Source organism: Aythya marila (assembly GCF_965140915.1).
Source record: "Aythya marila genome assembly, chromosome: 9".
Classification (NCBI taxonomy): domain Eukaryota; kingdom Metazoa; phylum Chordata; class Aves; order Anseriformes; family Anatidae; genus Aythya; species Aythya marila.
This window is the reverse complement of record NC_139050.1, coordinates 2,791,858-2,804,961: the sequence shown is the minus strand read 5'-3', so window position 1 is coordinate 2,804,961 and position 13,104 is coordinate 2,791,858. Positions and strand designations below refer to the sequence as shown.

Genomic DNA, 13,104 nt, shown 5'->3' with positions numbered 1-13,104 from the left:
CTTCAGCTAGGTGTCACTGGTCTGTAACTTGCATTGAAAGTTAAATTTAAGCTAAGTTATGCAGGACATTTTGGGATGGTCCTCAACAGAGATGCATAACTAACTAAAAACATATAATGTTTGCTACTCATAATATATATTTCTCCCTCCTATTTCAAAAGCTAATTAAAAAGTTCTGATGAAGGTGACATTAAGGTAAACAGTAAACTTCAACTGTCATTGTAAATTTTGAGAGAGTTATGGAAAAAATAGTTTTACATGATCTAGTTTAAAAAATGCTGCAACACAATGTAACTGTACCTCTGCGTTCGCAGAGAGAACCTCAAGAGAGGTTTCAGAGCAAAACTCGCTCCGACAGGGTTGCCCTCAGTTCCCCAGCCACGGGTGGGACAAGGCAGCCAGTCTACTGGAAACCAACTGTAGATAACCAAATCCCTCAATTTGTACTATAGGGAAAGCTCTCACTTCTGGCAGGTAGAAGTCACCCTATGCAAATGTGTGTCTTTGTGCAGGCCTGCGCTTTGCATGCATACAAATTCACCCACTCCTGGTGTGGCGAAGCAGCCTGCTGCCCATCCCGCCGCCTCTGAAGATGTCTCATTGCCCAGCCCCGATGCAGAGAGCGGGGACGAGGTGGGACGCTGACAGCTGCAGGGAGTGGGGCAGAGCATGGCCTGGCCGCCAGGCTGTGGGGCTCCATGCCAGGTAATGATCATGAGGGTGAGATTTGTGCGGGGCAGCCCCGGCAGGGGACTCCAGTCAGAGACAAGCACCAGCTGCTGGCTCGGCGCTTTCCAAACCTCCCTTTGGCAGGAGCAGGCCGAAGAGGACTTTCTGGGCCCGAGGTGAAGAACCCCTGTCCTGTACTAACTTACTTCCTAACCCAACTTTCCCCTCGTTACCCAACTAAACTACCTCTTTGTTTTAGGACGGCTACGGGGCTGCACCAGGACTCGCGCCCACAGGGCCCGGAGGCTGCGGCACCCGCAGCGCGCCGAGCTGCACCGAGCCGGGTCCGCTCCTGGCGGCTGGGCGGCCGCGGGGCCGGGGCGAAGCCGCCCGCCACCGACAGCGGGGCTCGTCCCAGCCCTCGGCCAGGCCCTGGAGCTTCTTGTTAGGATCTCTCCTCAGGAGATCCCAGCGAAAGCGTGACGAAAAGCCCTTTCCGTTCCCCGCGAGGGCAAGGCAAACGCGCTTTATTTGTACTTCGCCGGCACGCCCGGGGGGCCGGGGCTCGCGGTGCGGGCAGGGCAGGGCAGGGCAGGGCTGGGCTCCCCGCGGCTCCCACCGCCGCTCCCCCGGGGGCTCGGCCGCCTCGCCCTGTGCCCGGCCGTCAGCGCGGGCGGCCCGCGCCCCTCACGGCTACGGCCCCTGCCAGGTGCCGGTGCCGGGCTGCCCCCCGAGGGCGGTGGCGGCGGCCCCCAGCGGGGCGGAGCGGCCCGGGGGCGTGCGGCGGGGCCGCTCCCTCCTTCCCTTCCCTCCCCTCCCTTCTCCTCTCTTCCCTCCTTCCCCTCCCCCGCCGCGCACTGCGCAGGCGGCGGCGCTGGCGCGATGGCGGCGCAGGACGGCGGCGGCGACGAGGTGCGGGTGCTGCAGAACCTCCGGGGCAAGATCTGTAAGTGCGGCCGGGGCCGGCTGCGCCCAGCCCGGGGGCCGTCCCGCGGGGCCGCCGCCGCGCCTTCGCCTTCCCCGGGGCTGCGGCTGGCGGGCAGCCGCGGGACGGGAAGGAAGGACGGAGGGGAAGGGGCTTGGTGGGGTGCGGGGGGCCGGGGCCCCGGGGAGCGTCCCCCGGTGCTGGGGTATCGCGGAGCCGGGCAGCCGCGCCCCCTCTCTCCCTGCCGACCCCCCGCGGGTCTCGGCGTGTTTGTCAGGCAGGCGTTGCGAAAGTACCGATGTGCAGGAAGTCGGCGGGGGAAGGCCGCTCGGAACGGCCGCTAGCGCTTCTGTGCCTCGGCGTAGCAAGGGAGCGAGAGGGGCCGGGGAGCGCCGGCTCGATCCGCCCGGCCCCGGGCAGCGGCGGGTGCCCCGGCGGGCTGTGGGAGCAGGATGTGCGCGGCTTCCTGCCGGCACGGCTCGGCTGGGCTCGGCTCACGGCGTGCATGCAGCCAGCCGGGCAGCCCGCTCGCTTCCTTTCTCACGCCGCCGGTCAGCTTTTTTGAGAATGAAGCGAAACGGGCCGGGCGCGGCGCCGTGCCGGTGCCGGGGTGGGGAGCCAGGTGCGAGCAGCTTGGGGCCGGTTTAAATTTAGCCGAGGGGTGGAGGCGCTGCTCGAGCGCGGCGCAGGCTCGGGGTTATCTGCGGGAAGTGAAGGAGTGACTAGGCCAGGAAAACGGGAAACGGGGCTCGCTGCGGCGCTTGCTGCAGAGGGTTAATGCGAACCGAGCGGACAAGACTGAGCACACACTTCCTGAGACTTTGTTGTTAGCGATTATCGCGGAGCTAACGCATGCCAGCTTGTCTAAGGAAAAGTCAGCGCTGGCGTATTTACTGACACCGCTCTGCTGCCCGACTTGTGTCCGAGGGGTTTTGCAGCAGTTGACAGGGCTTTACTTTAGGCGATACTTGAGCCCAGCACAAGTTTTGCGTTAGATATTAAAAAGCACCTCCTGTATCTCTCACGGCTTTTGTTGAAGCCAGTTTTAGTGTCCCGTGAGTGTGTTCTCCATCACTCCTGTTGCGATGTAACGTTGAGTGTTACCGCATTTGAGTACCTGGCAAAAGTGATGGTGAAGCAGAGGTTATCATCTGGTTATCGTACATCCAAAGTCGGTTGCCACAGATGGGCCTGTAAAACTGCAGGACCAATTTGGAAGATGGGTGGAAGTAATAAAAGATGTTTCCTGAAACAGCGTGAGGAATCACTTGTAAAGCGACTTGATTTTTTCCAGGAAAATAAAAGCACTTTTAAAAAGATGTGAGTTAATTTGCTGTGAAAGCTTGCAAACCCTCAAATCCCTAGCTTTTCTGTTGGCCTCTTTGCCCAGCACAGGCTGCTTTATTTTCACTTCTTGCTCGTATCTTACTAATGTGCTTTTGGGGTGAAAACCCTCTGAATGAACAATAACAAACAGATGTAATAATATAATCCCCCTTGATCTGGAGGGATTAGCAGTACTTCACTTAGGGAAGTACTTCCCTTAGCAGACTTCACTTTGGGAAGTTGGTGTTCATAGTCCATGAGAATTTTTTATAATATGCTTTTTGCAAGTAGAATATTTTTCAATGCCTGAGTTTTGTTGTCATTTAAGCTATGAGAAGACGTAACACATTCATTTTGTATGTATGTATTGCACAAGAGATCACAATTTTCAGGAGGCAGTGGCAGTTATGTGTATATAGAAAACACATTTGTGGTAACTTCTTATTTACGCAGTTCTACAGCACGCAAGTAGATGATAAAATCTAAAGTTAGCGATGTTATGCAGACGGTGACAACAGATTTAGAACTGAGGCATGTACTTAAAAGTGGCTTAATTAGCTATTACATACCCAACAATGAAAAACTGAATAGGAACACATTAGCAATCCCTGGGACACCCCATGTTGTGTGGAATACCTGTGTTTGCAGCCTGTCTCCTCCCTCTGGTTTTCAGGTAAGAGAAAACATGAAGATGTGATCTAGTTTAAGACCATGGGGCTTTTTTTTGAACTTGAGCAAGTTTCCATGGGGGATCCACAGGACAGTCATTCCTTTTAATGACTCTTTTGAAAGCACTTTACAAGGTTTGTGCGTATTCTGCAGTTTGAGGTATATTTTATAGCGTGTTATTCTTAGTCGTGTAACTAGCTTTTGTCTTCAGTTTATACCAGGTAGTAGTAGGTTTTTAGGTCGTAATTGATTTAGTTGCTTTCATTTTTGGAAAACCTTAGTGGGATACATGGAAAATAGCTAATTTGTCATCTCCCAGAACTCCTCTGACAAAACTCAGGACACGTTCTGTTTCAAACTTCTAGTACTGCATTGTTAACGCTGTGTGAATACATTGGGTTATGCTGCGCTCGTATAGCGGTTTTAATTGCTGCTATATAACATGTTTGGTCCCGCGAAATAGGTTGCACTTCATGTGTATAAACTCCTATATAGGTTCTTCATTTTGGGTCCCTGTTGTAGGATGTACACAAATAGTGCGTTTTCCCTCAACAGAGTGCATTGTGAATAAATAGCATGTATCCATCCCACCTCCTGCTCCTGCTGGGTTTCTGATTGTGTTAACAGTGAACAAGCTTTAACTTGATGTTCTCATGTTCTGTCTGCATCTAACAAATGATGTGCAGGACAAGGGAGTTTGACAGAACTGTGGAATTTAGTAGGTTGCTCCATTCCTGTTACTACTAACCCATAACGTTCCTGTAATATGGGGAGTTGGAGTTTCTTAACGTCTGCACTGCCATTGCTCTATGCTCTAGCACTTAACTTTTTATTAGCATCACAGTTTTTCCCTTTTGCTTAGGTTTAAGCTCATCTTACTTTGAAGTAAAGTTTCTCTATGGAGTTGTATAGAGACGACCTGTGTATATATTGTAAACAATATTTTATAAGTATTTTGAAATCTAATATATATAATCAACACAAGGTTTTTTTAGTACAGATATTTTTTGCTGATTTCCCAAAGTAAGTGGTTGAGAGACAGTAAAAGTTGGTTCAAAAGTCAGGTAAGCCATAGTAATCGTGAGCTTGTACATTTTCAGAATAAAAAGGTTGATGTTTATTATGTTACCGATGCATTCCATACTTTCCCGGTTGAATTAGGCTACTAGATATGTCACATGAAAATAATTATTGTTTTAAATTAGTCCGCTGAATGAAACTGATGAGTTGGTACATCAATAAAAAACAAATCGTTCTGTTATTGCTGCTGTTTGATCGCCTGAACTGTAAGTTTAAGTATCATGCTGCGTGGTTATAAATGATAGACACCCTGAAAAGGATCGAAATACAGTTCGACAGTCAAAGTTAAAAATGCTTTTTTTTTTTTTTTTTTTTCCTTATCTCCCCCCCAAAAAAAACAAACCTTTATTTGGTATTTCTGACTAACCATCCTTACTGCCTACAGTTTAATTTGTGTTCTTTTAAGAAAATGTGAAACTACAGTGTTTGTAATCTGCTTTCAAAGTCCACCATACAGTAGCTTTGCAGTGCCAATAAAGTTAGGTTCTCTCTTAAATATTTTTATGTGAAAATTGGATGGTAAAGCTCCAGGGTATTAACTAAAACGTCTAAGATGCTTATCAGAAAAAACTGTTGGGTACAGTTCATGCTTACTAATTACTTCAGCATCTGAAGCTCTGGGGATTGCAAGCCCCTTGAGATTTCTTTTTTTGTATTCTTGTTCATATGCTTTATTAAAACAACTTTTTTTCAAGGTGATACTCAGTCACATGCTTCCCCACCAGTATCTTGCTCATGGGCCATTTTGAATTTAGTTTCTTTTTAAAGTCTAGTGGCATTAGAAACCGGTTCTGTACTTGTCTCAATCTGTCAATGTTAAGTGTGGTGTTTAAAAATAATACGTATACTTCCTCCTCTCCCACACCCAAGTTGATGAAAAGCTCATTGATGCTTCTGAGAGCAGAGGTTTTAACCGTGGAAGTTACTTAATTGTCTGTTCATGTTTTCCATCAGTGCACGTATTCCTGACTTCGAAAAGATCGAGGAGGAAGTTCAGTCTGGTGGTGAAACCACCGTGTTCCCTGCTCAGATATAGCATTTCCAGTGCCAGGCAGCACTTAGTTACATTTCAAGGCTGCCACTAATCTATTAAGCAAAAAGAGAGAGAAGACAAAATGTTTCTGACTTTACATCTTAAGAACATAGAAAACAAAGGTTATTTTCCAGTGTGCTTCATAACTGATTTTTTTTTTTTTTTTTAAAGGGACATATATGTGACGTGAAATCTAATTTCAAGCTGAGGTCTTATATAAAATTTGCAAAAATTTTATATAAAATTTGGATGATTTCGATTCCATGTTTTATTGGGGGGAGGGGAGGTGGTATTTCCAGTAGAGATATAAGGACACAAGAGTTAAGGCCTAATCCAGAACACAACTCTGGTTGCTTGCATTTAAGATAATAACTTAAGTGACGATGGTGCAGACAGAAGCTACTCAGCAATTAGGAGCCTCTTTCCTCAGAGAGGGGACCAAAAATGCTTGGCTTGGCTCTTTGGGCAGAATCTGAAGTCAACGGGGACTGATGATCATCTTCAAAGAAGGGAACACAGTGGGGAAGTAACTGTTTAAGCTAAAGCATGGTATTGCCATAAAGCAATGTGTGTGTCTGCAGCGTTTGGATTCTGGAAGAGCACTCTGAATGTTGGGAACTGTTTTTAGCTGTAATCGATTAGAAGCACCAATTTCATGAAGGGCTGTGTGGTGTCCTGCATGTGTTGCTGCAGCAGCCTAGACTCACTGCCCAGGAGTTCCCTGTGCTCCTGCGCTGGCAGTCATCGCGCCCCGTTAGAGACTTCCTGTTCTGTTCGTTTTTATACGTGGTGCACCTAGTCAAAAGATGACTTTTCCCATTCTCTGTCAGACCAGACGTCTAGGAAAAAATAAACAGTAGTCATAGATGAACCTTTGAAAGTACATTGGTCAACTTAAAAGCAGCTAAAAAAACTGAAAAATGAAGAGCAGATTAATAAGATTATATCTATCCCATCAGCTTCCTGTAACCAAAGCATTAATGGAGGAAACAGTGAAGAAGAGTAGCTCAGCCAGGTGATGCCTTTGCCATACAACCTAATGCCGTATCCCTTTGGGCTGGGAGCCTCTCAGACATAGTAACCTATGCGGGGTCAAGCCTGAGATGAGACCTCAAGGGAAAGTGCAGGTGCTGCAGGAAGCGGTGCTGATGAGTCAGCGCGTCATCGTCTTCCTGTTGGCTCTCTTTCCATGTAAACCTGGATATCAAAATTTTGGGGTGCATAGTGGGGCTTACAAGTCGAAAGTGAGTAACAAAATGCATGCTAACTGAATGGGGGAGTAAACTTTAGGCATCCATTAAACCTGTGAAGCTTTTGTGTAATATTTTGTTGTTTTTTCCCCTCAGTACTTAGGCTTCTTTTTTATTTATTTACAGATGATGCCAAACAGTTAGTTCCCAACAAAATGAGAGACTTCTTCTGTACCATAAACCTGGACCAAGAAGAAGTTTTTCGTACGCAGGTAGTTGAAAAATCTTCAAGGTAAGCTTAATTTTTACATGGAAATGGTAATCAAGACCTTCTTGTTAGTGTAGGTCAGAGGTTGAACTCGATGATCTTGAGATCTCTTCCAAACTAGACGATTCTATGATTCTTGGTCCAGAATAAAAGCAAGATGCATGTCCATGTCCATGTGGTCCTTGTACGTCTTTAAAATGAGAGCTGACTTGTAGCCACTAATTGGAAGCATTGCAGCAATGTGTAAATCTTGAGAGCAGTTGGGAAGAAAACAAAGTGGAGGCTTGTGAGTAGTACAGGACTTACACGAAACATGCTAAAACATATTTTGCTGTTACTGTATTTTGTTTCATTGGGCAGCATAACATTATTTTTCTTGCCAGGTTATTTTCAAGGGAAAGAGATCTGCTTGATCTCTTACTTTCCCTGTCATTTTGTACTTTTGACAAGTAGTCAGTATGTATTGCTGGAATTCTGCTTTCAGTGTCTGCCTTGTAAAACCTGTTTCTAGAATGGATGAACTTGAACTTTTAATTTATTAAAGTTTTGTTTGCTGTGGGATGTGCCCCTGAATAGGCCTTATTCTCTCTTGAAATTCTTGTTATTGGAACTGTAGCTTGTACTCAGGCAGAATGGCTTGCTTTGCCTCCCTGAGCTGTAGATTCTGCTATTGTTTTAGAGCTTTAAAAACAATCCAAAAAGTCGTGATAAAATGGCGGAAGTAGTCTTGAAACTTAGGTTTGCTGATGACCCATCCTGGAGGATTTTTGCAGCTGCATTGCTCAGCAGATCCGAGTGACAGTTTAGTTTATTTTGAGGAGACATTAAACCTTCTTCTTAAAATTAAGAAAGTCTGCTAAAACTGTTGTGTTTTTTTTTTTTTTTTTTTCCCCAATTCTTGTGATTTCCAGTGGTTTTATGGTAGTGTTTGTTTTGAGCCATCGTGCTAGGTGTTTCTAGGTCAGGATCATCAGACATACAGGAAAGTTAAGTGGGGAGTTTTACTTTTTCAGAACACCACTTTAAAGCCTCCTTATGCCTCTTCATGAATAGTAAACAGTACGTACATGCAACCAGTTAAATTACAAAAATTGACTCAGTGGTTACAGATGAGGAGGATGAACAAAATATTTGGTCCTGATTGCAGTTGATTAATTTAACTGGAAGTGCAAATTGATGTCCTAAATGAAGTCAGTTTTTTAAACTCTGCTGTCAGATTTTTGACATGTTAATAATCAAGATCATAGAAGTTTAATGTTAGGCTTGGAAACAACACCTGTAGCATTTAATGTTTATACAGACTTTTTTTCTCTAATATCCCTTTTTAAGAGTTAAGTGGATACACTTAAATCACATGAAGAAAGAATTTCTGACTATGCAGTAAAACTGACTATGCAGTAAAACATTGGCAAAATAAATCATCTTAGATTAACCTAATTTTTAATAGTACTGAAGTTGAACTGAAACTTAATTGAGAATATTGCCACTAGTTCTTTATAGAGGAAGAACAAAAATTTCACTATAAGAAAATAACAGTTTTGGTGTGTCTTAAACAACCAGAGAAGTTTTCATGATTTTCATGTGATATGAAATTTATATACATATTTTGAGAGTGTTTTGTTAGGAGCCAGTGTTCTCTGCCTGGAGGTGCATTTTTGTCTTCCCTGGCTACATAGGGAATTCTTTGATTCTCTGAATTACATCTGCATGAAGTTAGATCCACAGCATGAGTAAGGTTTCCTACAAACTGATGAAATGTAATAAAATAAATCATCCTGTAGTAACAGCAACAAGAATTGGCTTACTCTTCTATTAGTAGTGTGTATGTGGTTATAAAGGCTGGTGCTTGTTGCAGAAACTTAATTATACCATCTCGTTGCTTATTACTGTGTTGACCTAGAGCGCTGTACTAACCTAGAGGTACTGGAATGGAAGAAAAAAGCTTTGATATCTAAAAACCTGCAAACTTTATAACTGCTTTTCAGTAAGGTGTAGTACATTTTCAGTAAGGTGTAATTTTAGTCATAACAGCAACAATTGTTTGTTTTGTATTATTTACTGTCTTTTAGACAAGTAGTTCGCAGTCTGTTTTTGTCACTGTTTTCTGGGTTGCAGATTTTATACAAGGTATAATCCAGATTGTATTCTACAGATATATGCTAGTTATACATCTGTGGAAGTAATTATCAATAGAATTAAAATGACCTTTGGTTCCAGTTATTGAAAACCAATGAAGAAATGTGTGTTTTTTTTTTTTTTTTTTTGTTTTGTTTTTTAAAAAGTGAAAATATGTTTGGGCTTCCATCAGCACTGTGATGATTGTTAGAAGTGCAGATGTGAAGCCAATGACTTTTCAGAGCTAAAAATACAAGGATTAATACTGAACTGAAAGAAGAATATCCTGTCTAACGACTCAAAAATGTCTCCTGACGGTATAAGAGATTTGTGGGTTTTGAAGAAATTGATTTTTTTTTTTTTTTTGTTCCCCTTGAAAGTTTAAAGAAGTTTGAACCTCCTCAAATATCCATGGTCAAATATAAAGAAATATGGAGGGAGAGGTTGTGGTATGTGTTGCATTTTTTGTTTAAACTATTTTATATTAAACTTTGTGCAAATGCAAAGTTAATGCAAGAATTTAATATCTGGATACGACTGTGTCTTTTATCAAAAGACAGATGTAGGTGTATTGGTCAGTTTTCATCAGTGAATTACTGGTTTAATATGACAAGGAAGGGAAGAGCATATGAGTAATATTATACGTTTGTTTAATCTCCTGTATTACAGTAATCCAAAAGGCCATCCAGTTCTTCCTGTATGACAGTCTGGTCTTCCTTTGAATTAGCATTATCTACTAATTTTGTATCTGTCACAGTCTTTAAAGTTCTTGCATCAAAGTCACAAATGAAAGTACTAAACTGACTGAATCCCTGAGGAACAGGTAGAGTAAGTTCTCTGTTTTAATTATTCCTCATTGGTATAACCTATTGTACCCCTTCAGCCAGTTCATATACACCTCAGAATTTCTTTACTAATCCTTTGTATTCTAAACCTTAAATTTGCTCTGTATCTCTTGCTTTGCTAAAGAATAGTTAACAACTGATTGATACAGCAGGGGTGGTATTCTAGGTAAGGAAAAATGTTCCAACGTGATTTAAAAAAAAAAAAAAAAAAAAAAAAAAAAGATTTACATTCTGTTCATACTGTTGACTTGCTCTTTCTTGCAAATCTGAGAATTCACATTGAGGTCAAAATAATGATTGGTAGTAACTGGTCTTTTTTTTTTTTTTTTTTTTTTTGATATATTTGTGAAGTTCATTCTTCTTAGCCTTAGGATATGGCTGGTAAATAGGTTTTTGGAAGTCAGTACTAATAGTCTCCATCCCACAATAATGAATCATTATCTGATTGTAATTGCACACATACAGTTGTGTAGATATGGTAAGAATAAGCATTTAACTTAGTGATATGCGGTTGTTGAATTGTACACCATGCCAGCTTGTTCACGCTTTCCACTGTAATATCTTTGTTTTTACTGCTGCAACTATTACTCGTGTAATAGTCAGTGAGCCACATCATAGAATTGACCTAAATTGGAAGTAAGACTTTTTTATCTTCTGGTGAGTTACTGTGTCGATACAATTAAAATGAGCAATGAAGGTAATAAGGAAGTTGAGGCTGCTTAAGGCTGCACTGTTGCTAAATAAAGGTAATGCTCAATAATTTATACCTTTACTGGTGCTGCCTACAAGAAGAACCCAGCTCTCACAAGTTGAATTTCTTGGGTTTGAAATGAGAAGGGGAAGACAAGTGAGGAGCTGAAAAACTATTGAGTTTTCAGCTGAGAATTTTTAAGTTATATCTCAGTGTAATGCAAAGTCCAGTAATGATTTGTATGCTTTAAAGCCTATGGTAAAAGTTATGTGTTCGAACAAAGCAAATGTTTTCACTTGTGAAATGTGTTATAATGAATTCCTGGAGTTGAAGCTATTGATTCTAAGAATAGGTTCAAGGAACTTGGAGCACTAGATTTTTGTGCTTGTGTTTTCATCCACTTTTTGTATTGGTTGCCAGCTTATTTCTTTATTTTGAATTTCTTTAATGAGATACTGGTCCTTGAGCATTTGGTGTCTTTTCTCTAATTATTTTGGAGGGAAGAAGGTAGCTGTGATTTGACCTGGTATTTTTCTGCATAGGAACTACCATGAATGAATGGTTCCAAACACAGGCTTATTTGTACTGGTTTAATAAACAGGTATTGTAACAATACAGTGTCAGCAAGATACTTTACTAGAAAATGACAACAAAAACTTAATTTCTGAGGTTGATCTAATTGTCATTGCTATAGTTTTCTGTAGAAAGAAGGCAGAGGCTAAAATTTGTTTCATGAAGCTGTGTTCCTTTCCCTTGTGGTGATAATACAGCGTTGTAAATGAAAATATTTTAAGTCTGTGTGAATCCAGTAGTTTTGAAATATTTTTTTTGTGAATGCATTTAATTTTCAGATTTCACAACTTGCAGTGACAAAAACATTGTGGTTTTGTTCACTATTTTGAAGTTCAAGCTTCTGAATGCTGACTATCATTGGATCGATAAGTTTACCTTAAGTTAACGGAAGCATGCATACCTCAAGTGTGAAGATACCAAGTATATTGTGTGAAATGTCTGTAATACGAAGGAACTCAGTCTTTTTAGAATGCTCCGCTAATACTTCTAGCTGTTAATTGGTACAGCATGCATGGCAGTTACTTAAGGTAAACTCAAAATGTTATATTAGACGTCACTGGGTGGAGAAATGCAGTGATCATTTCAGCATGCAGGAGAATGTGAGGATTTGAGATGAACATTTCTTTCACTGTTCTCTTACGCTTAGGGCTTCTTTTTACAGGTCTGAATCTCTGAGTATTAAATCTGATGCAGATGTTAGAGCTAAACATGCTGGCAGTTAGTGAAGTAGTTCATATGTTGTGTTTTACTGTTTTATTTAACCGCATACAGAATGAGAAAAAAAAATTGTCTCAGGAAATCATTTAATTAAGGATGGTGGGTAGAGAACCAACTAGAATGACTTTGAGACAGGAAGTGAAATTGCGGAAAAGACACCACTGTCTATGTGTGTACTCTAACTTTTATATATAAAAAAAAATGAGCATACAAAAAGCACTCTTACAGAGTTTTAACCTGTAGTCTTAGTGTATGTTTTGCAATGAAATGACTGTGGGTAGCTTTGACAGATGAGCATGGTGGTAAAGGCCAAGTTCTGTGATTGCAATATAAATACAGCACTTCAGCGTCTACTGTAAAAATTATATAAAGTGCATTTTCCATTTTAACTTTCAGTTTTTCTTTTCAGCCCTTATTTCGGGGAAGAGTTTTACTTTGAGATTCCGAGAACATTCCAGTGGTTGTCCTTCTACATTTATGATAAGAGTGTTTTACAAAAAGACCTGCGTATAGGTAAGTTCTGGGATACTGTCTACATTTTTGCATAATGTTTGGTTGTTTTCAATATCAGTAGTTTCATGGATACAATTATTAAACTGATGTGTAAGTGCATACTGTGCTTAAATATCTCAAGTTCGAAAAGCAGGATTTTGTTTCTATGTTTTATTATACTAAAATATGTTTATTTTTTGGGCTAATGGGATTCTTTATAGTCTTACTATATTTTCTGAATTGTGTTTTTTTTTTTTTTTTCCTCCAACTCTATTCTAGTGGAATATTTGAGCAGTTGTCAATATTTGTAGATGAGAAGATGAGAATGAACTGGTTTTGCAATCGTTGAATACTTGTTAAAACTATACACATCAACTTTTTTTCTCTGCCAGGACAACATGTAAACCTAGTGACTTAAAAGTTGCCGCAAAATCCTTTACATAGTGTAAAAGAAAAATTACAGGAGGTGGATTATTTTGACTGTCTAATGGCTCTAGTGCAGCTGCTATTT

General features: G+C 41.6%; 1 protein-coding gene across 2 annotated transcripts in view; it reads left to right on the top strand.

Annotated features, from left to right (window-relative positions):
- RASA2 (RAS p21 protein activator 2) overlaps window positions 1-13,104 on the top strand; it is a 64,302-nt gene that overhangs the window by 12,136 nt on the left and 39,062 nt on the right. The window contains exons 1-3 of one of the 2 annotated variants that reach the window (XM_082766988.1): window positions 1,284-1,615; window positions 7,079-7,184; window positions 12,511-12,614. In XM_082766988.1, coding sequence (XP_082623114.1) covers window positions 1,552-1,615; window positions 7,079-7,184; window positions 12,511-12,614 — 274 coding nt within the window. In that variant the 5' untranslated portion in view covers window positions 1,284-1,551. Of the gene's footprint in view, window positions 1-1,283; window positions 1,616-7,078; window positions 7,185-12,510; window positions 12,615-13,104 lie in introns of those variants that run through there. The other variant, XM_082766987.1, reaches the window with a different exon arrangement.